Genomic DNA, 17,108 nt, shown 5'->3' with positions numbered 1-17,108 from the left:
AGTATTAGAAAAGATATGGAAGCAAAGCTTGTGCAATTCCTAATCTAAATCTACCATGGTAGATATTCTCTGTTAATGGAAAACATTGCTCTTTTAAGTGTCTTCCCCTCCCAACACCACAAGGCTGCTCTCAAAAGTATGCCATGCACATGTTGTCATAGTATGTGGTGTCTGTAAAAAAAACACACCACAAAAATAAACACAACACTGCTCTTTTGAGGCACTGCCTTATACCAGAGATAGAAATTTGTGGACCTCCAGATATCATTATATACCAACTCCCATCAGCCCCAGCTGGCATGGCCACTGGTCAGAGATGGTCAGAGTTGTATTTCAAAAACATGTGAAGGACCACATACGATTCGTCACTCCTGATCGACACCAGTGATCATCAACAAAGAGGTTCAGTCACCCACCAGAAAGCAGAATCTTCTGAAACAGGAGAATCTGCCAGAATGCACGTCGATAAAACCTAACTACAGCTAGTTAAGACAAGGCAGAATGTCTTGCAAAGAGACCTAAGAATTGTACATTTCATACGTACAAGTGCAAGGTGCAATCCATGCCACCTTCATTTTAAAAAATCTCAGGTAGAAGGACTGGGAAAACATTTCTACCAGACTCAAGAGCTGCTGAAAGCCACTTACTGGGCTACAAAGAAAAGAAAGCAATCATCTAAATTGTATTTCTTAGTGGTAGCTTTACATTATGGAATCCTGGCAGTTTTGCAAATGCCGGCATACCTCTGGCTTGTTTGCACAATTTTGCCTTTCAGACTCTCCCACTGACGTTACACACCCTCTTTTATATACTTATAAAACTGCATAGCCAAGGATATGCCTTCTATGAATATCAAAAGATTTTGCCTCTTGTTTCTGAAGGCAGCACAGCTATCACCAAGGGCAGATATAAACACACGGTAAACAGAAACACCGTGAAAATAAAATAACCTTCAAGAACCCAGCCAGTGGTGTTTGATAAATTGCAACCTTAACCTGCCACTGAGCAGGAGGTACGCGTGGCCTACTGAGCGGGAGTCTTCAAGACTGCTGAAGCTGCCACAGAATCCAACGCTTTAGGGTGCAATAGTTTTGTTTTTCTTTCCAATATAAGGTATCAGCAACGTGTTGGACTGCTTGTTCACAATAGTAAATGGATTTACATGTGTTTCCATTGGCAAATATATAGAATATCACCACAGCAGCTGGCTCCAGACCCTCCCAAGTGCCCCTACTTTCCAAGGACAGTCCCATATTTACAGAACCCATCCTGGTTTGATCCCCGAATATCCTGCTTTTCCTTAAGACACCCCTATTTTCATCAGATAAATGTTGGGAGGGTATGGAGTAATGCAACCCCTGACCCAAGGAAATAAGTATATACAGTGGTGCCCCGCTAGACGAAAATAATTCGTTCTGCGAATATTTTCGTCTAGCGGTTTTTTCGTCTAGCGAAGCGGCAATGTAAACCGCGTTTTTCGCTAGACGGAAAAACCCCCCGAAAAAATTCATCTTGCGAGACAGCCCCATAGACTTTTTCGTCTTGCGGGGCAGCCTCCCGCTAGACGAATGCCTTCATCTAGCGAGTTTTTCGTCTAGCGAGGCATTCGTCTAGCGGGGCACCACTGTAATCACATTAGGGATGGAGAAGCTAAACCCACCCCTTCCAAAGAAATTAGGGTGTGTGGAAACCTGGAGTAAGAACTATCTCTGAGCCCCATTTCACATTTCCGAATTGTCTTCAGAGAGGAAAGGAGGGCTGAGCTGTTTGGGAAAGAGATTTGCAGTCTCTTATATCTTAACACAGGATGACAAGGTGTACCACCCACAACTAGAGCCAGTTTGGGGAGTTGGGGTAGGGTTTTAACAACCCCCAATCCTTTTGTGCAAGGATACTTATTTCTTTTAAAGCATTTTAGTTGCCATACCTCACGTTAACAAGGCACCAGGGTGGCTCGCAAGAATGAAAACCACTGAGATAAAAACAAACAAACCACGGAGTGCCTAACCCATATAAAGTGAAGAGGAGATTTATAAACCACAGAGCCTAGGGCTTGCTGATCAGAAAGTCGGTGGTTCAAATCCTCGCGACGGTGTGAGCTCCCGTTGCTCGGTCCCAGCTCCTGCCCACCTAGCAGTTCGAAAGCACGTCAAAGTGCAAGTAGATAAATGGGTACCGCTCTGGCGGGAGGTAAACGCCGTTTCCATCCGCTGCTCTGGTTCACCAGAAGCAACTCTGTCATGCTGGCCCCATGACCCGGAAGCTGTACGCCAGTAACACGAGATGAGTGCCGCAACCCCAGAGTCGGACACGACTGGACCTAATGGTCAGGGGTCCCTTTACCTTTACTTTACTTCTATCTGCCTTGGGCTGACACCTTATTCTACCCCGATTTCCTGCCCTGCCAGAGGCTTCAGCATAATTTTGACTAACCATTGCAGATATTATTATTTTTGTTGTTGTTGTTGTTAATTGGCAGCAAAGTAAAGTTTCCAGCAGACTTTAAAGATTAAAACAGAAAGTGCTCACCAAACTTTTAGTGGCAGAGCATTCCACAGGACTAGGCTGATGACACTAAAGGTTCAGTTTCTTGTTGCTGCCAGATGAGCCTCACCAACTCCGGGGACAACCAATGACATACAGGGAGGCCAATTTGTAATGGAGATATAAAAGACAACTGCTAAAATGAAGAAATTAAGCATCATAATTTACCTCTAATATGTGTTCTGCTTGCTGCTCCCGATCAAGTTTCCTTGATGTTGTTGTAATTAGACCTGCAAATATAAACAAGCAATTTGTTAATCCTTGGAGCAGAATACAGGAGAGGAGACAGAGAGGGGGAAGAACAGGGCAAATGGTCCAAATACGAGTCAATAAAAAATACTATATGCTAAGATTTTGGAAATAATGCTCTTTAATTTATTCACAGTTGCATTACATTTAAAATACTAATTTCTAGTTTGCTGTAAGAGTCAATGCCGGGATTTTTAACAGGAGTATACGGACAAAATGTGCAACCTGGCTTTCAGCCACTGGTGCCAATAGGAGTCATATACGTTGTTGTTGTTTAATCGTTTAGTAGTGTCCGACTCTTCATGTCATATATAGCAAGACTCTAATGAAGAAATGCAGTGCTTTTTTTTCTTAAAAAATGTTTAGGGGTACTCTCATTTTCCTACTCATATTGAAATACTCCCCCTCAATGAGGCCAAACTTAGATTCACAAAATGTTTAGGTGGTATGTGTACCCCTGCGTTCCCCCAGGAAAAAAAGCGCTGAAGAAATGTTAAGGTAGTTAAAGGACGACAGGTGTCAGGATTGCAGATTTAAATACCAATGAGTGGTCTCAGAATCACAACTACTGGAAATATGTTCCATATACCGGTATTATTCTTACAGGGCTCAACTAAACAAAATATTGTACGAAATCTGAAATTTACAAATCAACCAATTCTGTATAGCCAGCATGCACAAAACACCCCTTCTAATGATTTACATATACTACAGGGATTGGACTGACAAATTTCCTGTACAACTTTGTACCAGCCATGTCATGCATGGTAATATAAGTTGAAAGGGGCAATTTTTTTTATTAAAGAAAACAATTCTGGTTACCAAAACATATACCATATGTGCACTTTGCTCTTGTTTGCAGCCTACTTTCACTGGGCATGGAGGTACAAGCAATACAATTACCAATACAACAGTTTATCCACACATATGTGCACAGGGTTTTTCTTAAACACTCAGTATGGGAGAAATGAATGGTAGAACTCAGAGGTCTCTCCATGGTGTTGCAGCTATGCTCTGGGGCTTTTATGTCTCCACCCTGCAAAACATTTCTGGATGATCAGGTCCCCTTTCCAGGGGATCTTGCTATGCAGTGTCAAAGTACTGCTGGGGCTCAGATTGCCAATTGGTCTCCCTTTCCGCACATGAGGCTCTTGAGATATTGGCCAATTTGTTAAGTAACACTTTGACTAATTTACTCAACAAGCCATCCAACAAAAATTACTGAATGTCTGAAGGAAACGTTGCAGTCTTCTGTGTTATACAAGGTGTGTGGGACGGACGGACTGGTTTTGCACCTCTAGTACCGTAATTGACAATGATTTAAAGCATATTGCTGTACTGTAATATTAAGACTACAAAACACTGCTTTCTCGAATCAAAAAGCAACTCATTCACAGTGTGGTAAGGAAACACAGGGAAGAGCTTCTCAACTGCTCTGCTCCACATAGTCTGAAAGATCAGTACAGTGGTACCTTGGTTTATGAACTTAATCCATTCCGCAAGTCAGTTCTTGAACCAAAGCGTTCTTAAACCAAGCGTTCCCATAGCAGTGGGGGGACTCAATTTACAAATGGAACACACTCAACATGTTCTGCTTCCAAGGCAAAGTTCACAAACCAAAACACCTACTTCCGGATTTGCAGCGTTCTTGCAGTTGATCATAAACTAAGCTGTTCTTAAACCAAGGTACCACTGTACTGAATAGTACTTAGATACACTTTCAGTCAGACTTTGCTGACCTCTAATCTTCTGGAAGGGAACCCTCTAGTTTCCAAAAGTTTATACACCCTTAATGTGTTCCACCATCTGGCAGAATGATGGTGAACACTTATCCTTCCAGGCTGTCCATCTGACAAGACTCTGTAGAGCAGGCACAGGCAAACTCGGCCCTCCTGATGTTTTGGGACTGCAACTCCCATCATCCCTAGCTAACAGGACCAGTGGTCAGGGATGATGGGAGTTGTAGTCCCAAAATATCTGGAGGGCCGAGTTTGCCTATGCCTGCTCAAGAGCATGGGCGCTCCTATCTTCCAGTACATTTTTTTTTCCACCTGCACATTTTAATGGCTTGCACTGAAAAGCAACATGGCAGACAGAAGCGTGTGATGAGAGTATTTTACAAAACACAGCAACAGCAACCTGATTGTGGACAGCTGCTTAATGGCAAAGATGGTCTTTTTCTAAAATTCACATTTGTACTCCAAACGGATCTTGGCGATTGCATCCATTAAGTCTCAAATCCATCCATTATGTCTCAAAGCCAGAGATGCATTCCTGGATGCAGTTATTTGGCAAGACGTTTTAGAATGTTTTTTTCATTTTAAGCATGAGTGGTTCTATTGGACTATTAGGCTTAACTGGAGCTTAAATAAGTTCCTTTATTTAAGTACTTTAGCAATGTTACTTGGTAATTTAGAAACAGGCTCTTACTCTGCGGCCCTAAATACAATTTCAGCAGGCGAGAAGGCAAGGAAACATTCTTGGGATTGGGCGTGTGTATCACTTTAGCAGCAGTCCTCTTTCTCCATTACTCTTTAAAAGAGTGTAACTGATGTGAATGGGAGTGATAATAAGCAATAATTTTAATGTAAGTAAAATATGGCACTTGCCTAGCTATCTCAAATCAATAAAGCAACAATTGCATCATTGTTTGAGTATTCTCTCTATGTGTGTGTTGCCAAGGAAGAAGGTAGGACTTCTTGCAATGGATCAAAGGTTACTATTTTATCTCATACCTGATATTTCACAGAAACACTCACTATGTTATCAGCAGTCAGGAAATGTAGGAACAAGTTTCGGCAAAACTACTGTGAGCACATGCGCCTTCGCGCCAAACTACTTCCTCAGCCTCTTTGAGCAGCATGCAGATGCCAAGATAAGGGATTTGCTGATTTTGCAGGCAATAGTCTCTTAAGACTAACAGAATGCAGGGAAAGGAAACAGGTCCTTAAGATATGGGCTTGATGGCCAGAGAACAACAGTACAGAGACTAGGAAGGTAAATGTAGGCATTCTAAGGCGGTAAGATGAATTGGCCTCTCATATCTTTATATTTCAGTCCAAAAGCCATGTATCCTTCTAGTTCACTGGAAATGCTGAAGTGGCACTCTTAAATCACACCCAGATTTGATTGCAGCTGAAGACAGGTATAATAAAAATATAAAAAGAAGGCTCACACCCATTCACAACATGGCAAACCTTTCCAGTTGTATTTATCAGGTGAGCATGCTGAAAGATCTTTTCATCCCCCTATAAGCTCATCATTCCTACAGCTCCCTGCTCACCAGACAGCCTCCCTTTTCACCTCACTATTGCTTCCTCCTCATCCTCCAGCTGGGGAAAGTTAATAAAGTGGCCCACTGCCAGGTGCCTGAGTTGTGATCAGGTTGTGCTCTTCCATCTCAGGAACTGAGCTGCAGGGCACTTCATTAAGTTCCTTCACCTGGACGTGGGAGCAGCAACAGCATGGAGCAATCAGACAGGGAGGGTTCAGACAGAAGGGCTGGAAGTAGCATTTGATTTATGCTTGCCTGATTGTTCTGTTGTGGAAGAAGGTTTGCAGCACTGCGGAAGAAAAATTCCGTGCTAAACCTGCCTCCATCTTACAATCATTTGCAAGCAGTAAAATATACTGCTCTCGGCACATGCTTCCTCAAGCAAACCTCACTCATTCAGAATCTATCTATCTGCCTGCTTCCAAGGTATGCCTCAGGGCCACATGTTACATCTGCCACAAGGAATCTGTCTCATGTGGTGGCAGCACCATGAAGAAAATTTAACATAAAGGGACGCATTATGTTTTGAACTGTTGTTTCAAACTGCAAAACAATCAAATACACTCTTATTTTTATACATATTAGATTGGTCTGGTTTTTATTTGTTTGTTTGTTTATGGATTGTTACCTGCAGATTTACTTGCACCCAAGCAATATAAACCAAGATAAACGTGTCCGCTTAGAGACTGGCAGGGATTAAATTCAGAAGTAATCCCAAACTTTTGAGCATGTAAATCCCATTATCTCCTGTAAAGACTCATTAAACTCCTTATTAAGCCTCTACTCTTTCTCCCGCCAGCATACACCACAGTTCTATGCTTTCCAGAACACGCCAGCAACCAAATAACAGGCAAAAACCATTCAGAAATCAACCACAAGGAAACAATCCATTTAAGTCTGTTTAAATATGTCCCAATTCTTGGCTTTTCAGCATCAAATATGCACATTTCTGATCGTAATCTTCTGCTGCCCTACAATATAATTCCAAGCTGCAACCATACATTTTAACAACTGCTAAAAATAACAGGATCATCTAGGGATTAGGGGCTTGGTGCCATCAGCACGCTGATGACACCCAGCTCTCTCTCTCTCTCTCCCTCCTTTTCATCTGAGTCCATGGAAGCTTCTGGTACTAAGATCAATGGACTGGATATGGGTCAACAGACCTGAACCTAACCAAGACATTAGAGTTGCTACTGGTCAGGAAGAATGCAAATCAAAGAACAGAGTTGTTGTTTGTTTGGGATGGGATGGGATGGGATGGGATTATTGCTAAAGAAATAAAAAACATCAGGTCTGCAGTTCTGGGGCACTCCTTGACCAAGTTTTCTGGCAAGATTTGTTGCACATTGTGGCTGCACCCCAGTAGTTTCAAAATATTGAGGTTTCAGCGCAATGTCCTCCATCAGCTATTTGAGCGCTGGTCCAATGCCTCAAGCTGTAATATCTTGCCAGCACAGCATTTCTAACTAGTGTAATACCTATTTACCGGCGCATTTGGCTTGTACAGTCAGGCGGCCAAATAATGCAAGTGCCTTAAATCATCATTTTAGTGTGTAAGCTTAGACCCTGCTTTTCAGAGAACCATTCTTATGACATAATTGACAAAGAAATCAAGTCCTCTTCCGGTACAGGAGAATTAAGCACCTTTATATTTATTAAAGCAGAGAGGTCGGGAAACTTTTAGCCACTGCGAGAGGTGAGGTTACAGGAACTGAGGCAGAGGGCCCTTTCGGTAGATAATTCAACCCATATCTCTAATTATCCCACTTTAGCGCTGCCTTCAATACTGCACAGAACAGTATTGGTATGACTGTTTCAGGACTGTATCATGTGGGTGTTGTTGTTGTTTTTAAAAAGTACAAAATGCAGTATTCTATTCTATTACTCCATTTTGTTTAAAGTAAACATGGGATAGCAGCAGGAAAGCACACACAGACACACACACACACACACCTCACCATGTAGTATGACAGCATTTTTTTTTGCCTGTTTTGATGGTTTCATTGTTTGACATCAGATCCACCAGACTACGAGTTTGGATTATTGGAAAGGCTAATATTTGAACAAAATGCTTCAAGAGGGCTGTGAGAAAGCTTTTCTAGAAGGCTTTCTTTCATTGACTTTAGAATCTTTTGTACTGTTTGTTTGAAAAACTGGTCTCGAATGGCTTAGGATGGCAGTGGGTTTGAAAAACGATACTGTACAGGACTCCCTTGTTTACTTCTCAGCGGGGCAAAAGTGACCATGTAAGAAGACTGAAAACACATAAAAGTGAAAAAGTAGTATTTCTTCAAATCTGAAGCACGGCGGCAGAGTGCATGATTCAAGTGGGGAAATTGTGCTGCCCTTCTGCAAACAACAAAATGACATGGACGAAACAGACGACGGTAAGGGGCGAAGAGGGAATTTGTTTCCAGCTCTCTTCTCTGCTCACACTCTTATACTTACTTGACTTATCCACTGAAGGAGATCCATACGCAGAAGTAGCTTTCTCCAAATATCATTAGCTGGATTGGGGAACCATCAGCCAAAATCAAATGAGCATTCAAGTACAGAATGCCATCTATTTACACTATCTTCCTTTTGGTGGAATACACATTCACATACATACCTAAAATGCACATCCCCGATGCAGAGGTTTATTTGAATGCCTACCAGTGTTTGTTCCACTGAAAGCAGCATAGTGTGGACAGAGAGAACTCTGTTTATGCTGCAAGGTTTTAAAACAGTGAGAGGCACATAATGTTGGCTGCTTTAAGACACCAGACTACATAGGTCTTTAGCCTGATCCAGCAGGACTTTTCTTACGCAGCAAGGTTTGTTTCTCCCCCGTGAGACCAGAAGGAGCAAAGCAGGCATGACCCAGTCAAGCCTGGTAAACCATCAACTACGGCTTACCATGATGCCTGAACACTACCAGTCCCTACAAGTAGATACATCCCTGGTTGTCTCTTGAAATCACCACTTAATCCAAGGGACATTAACAAAATATTAAAGAGTAAACTCCATGCCTCTTCACAGTCTGCCATTGGACCTATGTTCAGACTGGCACAGCAAACCTATGCTCTTCTAATCAGAGACAACTACACGTGCATGTTTGTAAAGGACGTCTGTAGTCACAGAATCGTAAGAGTTGGAAGGGATCCCCAGGGTCATCTAGAAATGCAGGAATCTCAACTAAAAAATCCATGACAGATGACCATCCAACCTCTGCTTAAAAACCTCCAATGAAGGAGAGTTCACCATCTTCCGAGGGAGTCTGGTCCACTGTCCACTGGTCTATTGTCAGAAAGTTCTTCCTGATGCTTAGGTGGAATCTCCTTTCTTGTGACTTGAAACCATTGGCAAGAGTCTCACCCTCTGTTGAGGTCTACTCTTTGCTCAAGGGTCAGCTGCTTCACTCCTAAGTGGGCATTCTTCCTGCACTCCCTGGTCACTGTCATCACAGCTTACAACTCCCCACACATTGGGGGCTAGAGGAGCAGTGATGGAACTGAGACAATGACTGCATCCCCTGCTGTCCACATACGGTATGTACAGAACATGGAGCTAATATTAAGAATTATCTTATTACAGCCTACAAAACATTGTGATTATGGAACACACTTATATACTCCACATTTCTTTCACAGCAGAACTCAAGCAGTGATATTCCATTCCAGAAATAACGAGACACAGACCCTGCAAAGCTTCAGCAAGGCATTCTGCACCTTCAGATCTAAGTTCTGAACTTATAGTTTAATAGAGATATCAGGTGCCCACTTTTCATACTTTGCATATTTGTCTGAAACTTCTCCAACAAAACCCCCAATTCCAACTACATAAAAAAATGATAAATTTGCCACCCATGTAGGCTTTGCAGGAATTATTTTGTGCCTTGGTATAACTGCTCCACTGAACTTAACTTTAAATTATGTTCAGGGGAAAGTACAAACTTTGCATGCCTTGAGTCACTTTGAACTCAAAAGTATACCCTGCATTTAGTTCTGTTCTTTTCTGTGTGTGCAGAGAACCAAACAAAAGCAGAACTTGCTTTTAATATAGGTTCCTTCATCAGGCGAAGTCTAAAACTTTCAAATTCTATAAACCAGCTGATGCAGCTTGCACAAATTATGCTGCCTAACCAACAGTTCAAAAACATGCTGAGCTCTTAATAAAAGTCATAATTGTGCAAAAGAATATATATGGGATAGAATTATGCATTTTGGAAGTCTGGAAGATGTTTTTTTATTCTTGTTCCTGTATTAGCAATTGTTTTTAAAATCACCTTTCATCTGTGTTTACAATGACAGTACTGTCTCTTTACAACTCTGCTATCAAATATTGCTTAAGGACATATGATCACTACATAACAGTTCACAACATTTTCATTGCTGTCTCTAGACATAAACTGATATGTAACAACTGGGATCCATAATCTGTATGGTTGGATAATCATCTTTACTGAACTGGAAAACAACACTTATTACACAATTATAGAAATGATTTTCTCCTGGGGAATTCCCCCCCCCCTAACACAAGAGGAACTGAACATAGCAAATAAATTGAAATTTGTGTTTTCCTGCTAGTGTAGTATGTGACTTTAACCTGATGCAGGAAATATAAAACCTCAAGTAGTTAAACAAAGGAGGCATCCTCCATGACAGGCTATTGTGCAACTACAGGTCATTTATTTCCGCCCGAAGTGGTTTCCCAATGTTAGAGGAAGTCTTTGGATGTTGTTTGCAGCTGCACCCATTTCCGATTTCATTTTACTCAATCTTCAGATCTCCCACCACAGTTCCCTTGAAGGGTCAGGAAAGTTGTAAGATGATAGGAGAGGTAAGGCAGACTATCTGGCGTTGGCTCTCTGCATTTTACGAGTTCACAGTGCTTTGAGGATTAATAGACACCAGTAAACCTTGTAGTGAGATTCCTCTACCCTTGTTAACAACAAATTAATTCCTTTGTTTAAACTTTATGGAAGTCTCCATCAATATGCTGAGTTCACTAGGATGCTGAGCACGCTTTTGATAACATTGCTGAAATAATAAAGAAAACAGGAAAGCCTTTTTATTTTATTAAGGAGAGACAGATAAATGGGACAAGATACAATTAGGACTTTATTTTGTGAGTCATTTTTTATGAATAAAGTGACTAACAAATGCAAATAACTATGAAACTATGTTTTTGAAACAGCAGACACAAAAAGTCTAATAGGTCTCAAAATGCAGATCCCTGCATGAGTCAAGCAGAAATGTACCCACACAGACTTTATTGCCTCCGTTTTTATATCTGTAAATGAAGCCTAGCCAAAAGAATTCTTTAAAAGTTTGTAAACATAAGAAATGAGGCACACTAATCCAGTGTTTTTCAACCACTGTTCCGCGGCACACTAGTGTGCCGCGAGATGTTGCCTGGTGTGCCGTGGGAAAAATTGAAAAATTCAAGAGAATTACTTTATATATAGTCAATATAGGCACAGAGTTAAATTTTTTAACATTTTCTAATGGTGGTGTGCCTCGTGATTTTTTTCATGAAACAAGTGTGCCTTTGCCCAAAAAAGGTTGAAAAACACTGCACTAATCTAGCAAACACAACTCACGGTTTTTCAGATAAAATATAGTCCTGAATAGCCTGGAGAGGAGGAACCAAGGCTTTTTTCCAGCTGGAACCCGATGGAACTCAGGTGGGAGCCATTTCTACTACTGGAGAACAACTGAGGTGATTGTGGTGAGTTCCAGCACATCTTTCTAGAAAAACAGCCCTGGGAGAAACTAAACTGATGAATAGTCTTATAACCAATAGCCCATGAAGGAAGCCATTGCCATTAACCAGTACCCCATTCACATTAACATGGCACATAGAATCACCACTATGTAGTCAACATAGGTTAACCTGTTAATAACAGCAAGCCTGGACATGAGTAGATGTTCTCTGCCCATGTGCCTGTTTAACGGATGTTAACTAATGCATGTGTGCTGTCACTGTTAACAGCACACTTTTCATAGAGCATCTAGCTGCTACACACCTGCTACCAGCAAGGCAGGGTAGCACCTATTTCCCTTCAAAATACCCTCTCTCAGCATCTTTTAACACCAGGACCTCAAGCTTCAAACCAGGAACCTTTCAGTAGTGCTGGGCTAACATATCTGCATTTAAAACAGATCCATGGAGAATCAATCAGCCCTTTTTTGTTTGGGAGTTGCAATTTAATGGTTGCAAGTCCCCAGGTAATTAACAAGCCTCTCCTTCTCTCTACTTGAATTCAAGTGCCTCACATGGCTGAGCCATTAGCACTGGGGCGGCTTAAATCGCAGCCATTGTCTTCCAATTTCATGTGGTGCTTTCATGCTTAACAATTAAATAAAAGTTGAATGCTTTCCTTCTTCAAAGTGCAAGGAGACAGAAAGATGGAATTGGTTCAGAATAAAATGAAATCCCCCCCCACCTCCTCCAAGAGAGAGAGAGAGAGAGAGACCTGCACACACAACTTTATGAATACTGACAGCTACTGGGAAATAGAACATATTCAGAAAGAACTGAAACAACAGAGGTTTTTCTGCAATACTGAGCAATTTGCTAAACTGCAAGAAATATTTAAAATGCAACATTTTACTTAAGCTTCCTCCCAACCCTTAAATTCAGCCTGAATTTCGTCTTCCCCTCCATTTCCCATGTTCAGGCAGTGAACACCATTGTTTCTGTAGCAAAAATAGCATGATCCACCCTAATGTTTGCAGAAGTACAATTTTTTTATGGGGGCAGGGGAGAACCCTCCATAGAGAGAACCGCAAAAACAGCCCAATCAGGACTCCTGTCTTCTTGGGTGGCCAATGGATGCTGATCAATATTTGAATTCTGAAAAGCTGTGCTCTATATATACCACATTATTCCTGTTTACAACTCACTGAAGTCTACGTTTGTGTGCATATGAAAGCAGGAGATCTAGTGGTTTTGTTCATCTATTATTTTACTTTATATCTGTATTTGTCTTTGAATTGTTTTTTCATCAAAGCAGTAACTGAAATATCAGAGTTACAAAGGAACATTGATGATGTAATAAGAATTTTATGTTCATGTATATATAATAAATGTTCATAAGTGTGCCAAGCAAACAAGGCCACATGTCTGAAGCAGCACAGGAAGACAGGTCTGACACCATTTTGACTCCCAGCTGACCAAGTATTTCTCTGCAAGGAGGAAGACAATAGCAAAAGCTTCCCAATTCTCTTTGGGACTTATAGGTAAAAGGTAAAGGGACCCCTGACCATTAGGTCCAGTCGTGTCCGACTCTGGGGTTGCGGCACTAATCTCACGTTACTGGCCAAGGGAGCCAGCATACAGCTTCCGGGTCATCTGGCCAGCATGACAAAGCTGCTTCTGGCGAACCAGAGCAGCGCATGGAAACACCGTTTACCTTCCCGCTACTTGCACTTTTTTGATGTGCTTTCGAACTGCTAGGTGTGCAGGAGCTGGGACCGAGCAACGGGAGCTCACCCTGTTGCGGGGATTCGAACTGCCGACCTTCTGATCAGCAAGCCCTAGGCTCTGTGGTTTAAGCCACAGCGCCACCTGCATCCCATTTGGGACTTATAACCTCCCTGTAAATACAGTTTGGCAAGTATGTGTTAAGCTGAGCACACTATCAATATGTTCAGGAACTATTTACCATCTCAAATGAATGGCCAGGCTACTCAGAAAAGGTAATCAGATAAGGTATTATCATATAAACGGGCAGACAGGAGATAAACAATGCACTCAGATTTCTGTTGAAATCTGTTGGAGACCACCTTTTTGTGATGTTGGTATGATGTATCTGGGAGTGGTGGTCTTGGATCACACCCCTTCTGTGATGTATGTATGATGTCTCTAGGGGTGGTCTTGGACTCCAGGGCGGGCAATTTAAAATGTCTCTATAAGGGCTTGCACGCATGGCTCTGGGTCCTTCCCCGCTCTCCTGTGGGTGGGGGGAGTACCCTGTTGCAACAGCTTTAATAAAGATGAGGCTGCTTTGCTTCTCAATATTCTCTGGTTGGCATCTGTTATTTTCTCCTACTGATGGAGAACCTACCAAAGGACGTACCCCATAAGGGAATAAGGGCAGATTTTTGTTTACAACAATGAACACTTGCTGGGTTTGGGTTTTTTTTAAAAAAATAAATGTTGCTTATATTTTTGTTACTCTTGCTAAGCAACATCTAAAGGTAGGAAGTGACCCAAATAATTTAGTGCAGAAAACTAGCAAACATTTAAGGTATTCATGGCTCAGTAATTTTGGAGAAAATGCCACTGACCTGAAAGAGAAAGGCATATAGGTCCGGGGGGTGGGGGAGCCCTTCGAGATATTTATCAACAAAAGGAAACCGAAGAAATTATATACACAGAAGGATCTAAGCCACAACATTCGTAGCATATTTAGCCTTAATCCATTGCTCAAATGAAGAAGGGCGGAGAGGTGAAGGAAACTGTCTGAAAAGCTAATGAATGGAATAAATCACCCTTTTAGACAGATGGATACAAGGATCAAAACTATGAAATAGTGAAAAAGCTAGCTACTCTCAAGATTGAATGACCACCAGTTTTTCACTTAATCTCGGCTTGATTTTCTCCTCATCCTCTACTCCCATGGTCGTATTCCCACTGACGGTATTAGATCCAGGAAAGGAAAAATGTAGGTCTGTATTAATGAAATCTTGAAGTAGATATAGACTAGTGAGAGGACTGCAAGTTGCTGGTTGGAAATTTCAACACTGATTGCCAGTCTCTGGCCCTGTGTAATTTTCATTTCAATGCAAACTTCACATGCAAGGCACTTCAGCAGTTCTTGATGGAAGCTTGCAGAACAAGTAAGAACAGAAACACACAGTTAAGATGAGGAAATATCCAAGTTTTCTTTGCAAACCATTTCAATATTATTCCAAAAGATTAACCCAAATGCTAAGATACGTGGCACAATAACTGAATGTTGCATTTCTCATTTGTAAACTACTCACAAAATAAAGAGTGGGGAACCTGCAGCCCTCAGGCTATTTTCAAGATGTTGGAAAGGAAAAATGGGGAAGGGGGACAACAGAGAGAGGGGGAAAGAGAGGGAGGGAGAGGAGATATGTCCCAGCCACTCTTGGCTCCGTCTCTGTGCTAGATTCAAAATGGTGTTTGTCCCATAACCTCTGAGGGGTTATGCTTAGGGCCAAAGTTTATTCCCCCAAGATATTAAGGGGACTCTTGTGAATGTCACTTACTTGAGTGGATTTCCCCAATAGTTCCTGTTGCTTTAACTGAGGGAGCAAACATGCTCAATCTTAGCCAAGCCCCACAAGAGGTAGAATTTTGATTTTATGTTATTTTTAAATTAGTTCCAGGATTAGAGTGGAGGGATCCTCTAAGCTCCTCACCACTTTATTTTTTCTGGTGGCTGGGGATTTATTTATCCACTGAGCTCACATTGGTGGAGTCAAGACAACTGAGTTAAAATTTAACTAAAACATGTCAAAAGTATACCCAGTAAATAAAGAAGATGCAAAGTAAAAGTTTCTCATGCCTCCAAAGATACGGCATTCTTTTGGTAAAAGTGACCCATCAGATTATCCCAGAGGATAACTTAACACAGGACTAATCCTACAGAAACTAGGTCAAGAAGCCACAAAGCTTAAACCTTCATCCCCACTTATACCGTTGATTTACAAATATAGTATAATATTGGCAGTCTAACCCAGGCTTCCTCAAACTCGGCCCTCCAGATGTTTTGAGACTACAATTCCCATCATCCCTGACCACTGGTCCTGCTAGCTAGGGATCATGGGAGTTGTAGGCCAAAAACATCTGGAGGGCCGAGTTTCAGGAAGCCTGGTCTAACCAATACCCAATTGGTTCTCCAAAACATCCCCCTTCTCTCAAATGATGAACTTAGCTGACACCCCAGGTGCCTAGTACATGTATTGCTCATGTATCAAAATACTCATCTTCCTATATTTATCAAAAAGTCCAATAAATATTTGCATAGTTCCTGTTACTTTGTTGCATCCCCTGTCTTACTCACAGTCCAACCTGTTCTATTTCCAGATACAATTCATTAGGTATAAAAATCCCAAGTGTTTCTCCTCTACCACTGAAAGCTAGCAGTTCAGCAAAACTACACAGTACAAACTTCTTGGAATTACTAATTCATACAACTGAAGGCTCACATGTTTGTGCACCACATTAAAAAAGAGGGCTTCCTAACCATGGAACATCAGAATACCAGGGAGAAAAGCCTTCATTTCTAATCTGCAGAAAGATTTTGTGCACAAAGCATTCAAATGGGATTCTCCATTGCATTCTAAAATGACGGCGATTCAGATTAGTGTGTAGATCAGCTCTGAATCAACAATCCTATTCATGGACTTCCTGCACAAGTACAAATCAGAATTCAGAATCAGAGACGTTCCTCTCTCTTTTTTCCAATCATGTCTTTCTATTTCTGTTTTTAAAATGTAGAATCAATTCATAGTTGCAAACGTCAAGAATGGTATTCACTTACCAGTTTTTGGATTAATGAAGAAGAATCCCTGTGGATTTCCACTGGTAATCTTGTAGGTCAGCTTGTCATTGGACCCTGAGTCTGCATCAAATGCCTCAATCTGAATGACCGACATATCCTTAGGTGAATTTTCCATGACTTCTGGGTAATAAACAGCCTGAGTCGTCTGCGGAGCATTGTCGTTGACGTCCCCAACTTCTATATAGATTTCAACGAAGGAAGACAGAGGCACAACGCCCCTGTCTGTTGCATAAACAGTAAGCCAGTAATGGGAAGTAGTCTCCCGGTCAAGCAAATCAACAGTGGCTATTGTACCTGCATAGGAAAGAGAGGAAAAGAAACAGCATTGAGTATCATATCTATGTGACTGATTTTATCGAACGCGGCAGCTTTTTTTTTTAAGTCTTTGCCACAAATCACAAATGAAAAGCATAATGGTTTCCACAGCCTTGCTATTTTGTATAGACCAAAATGAAGCATTCTACTTTTATATATGGCACAAAACTCAAGAATAAGCAGTTAGTGATCACAAATGAA

General features: G+C 41.4%; 1 protein-coding gene across 8 annotated transcripts in view; it reads right to left on the bottom strand.

The window, feature by feature from the left end:
* Positions 1-17,108, bottom strand: part of FAT1 (FAT atypical cadherin 1) — a 124,681-nt gene that overhangs the window by 60,673 nt on the left and 46,900 nt on the right. For all 8 annotated transcript variants that reach the window (XR_004427392.1, XM_033161182.1, XM_033161186.1 and 5 more), the window contains 2 exons: positions 16,572-16,886; positions 2,713-2,774 (listed from right to left, as the gene is read on the bottom strand). Coding sequence is in view for 7 of the 8 variants with exons in the window: in XM_033161182.1 (XP_033017073.1) it covers positions 2,713-2,774; positions 16,572-16,886 (377 nt within the window). In the remaining variant the exon portion in view is untranslated. The remainder of the gene's footprint in view (positions 1-2,712; positions 2,775-16,571; positions 16,887-17,108) is intronic.

Source organism: Lacerta agilis, chromosome 9, assembly GCF_009819535.1.
Source record: "Lacerta agilis isolate rLacAgi1 chromosome 9, rLacAgi1.pri, whole genome shotgun sequence".
NCBI lineage: Eukaryota > Metazoa > Chordata > Lepidosauria > Squamata > Lacertidae > Lacerta > Lacerta agilis.
The sequence above is the reverse complement of the archived record's forward strand: the minus strand, read 5'-3'. Positions and strand labels throughout refer to the sequence as shown.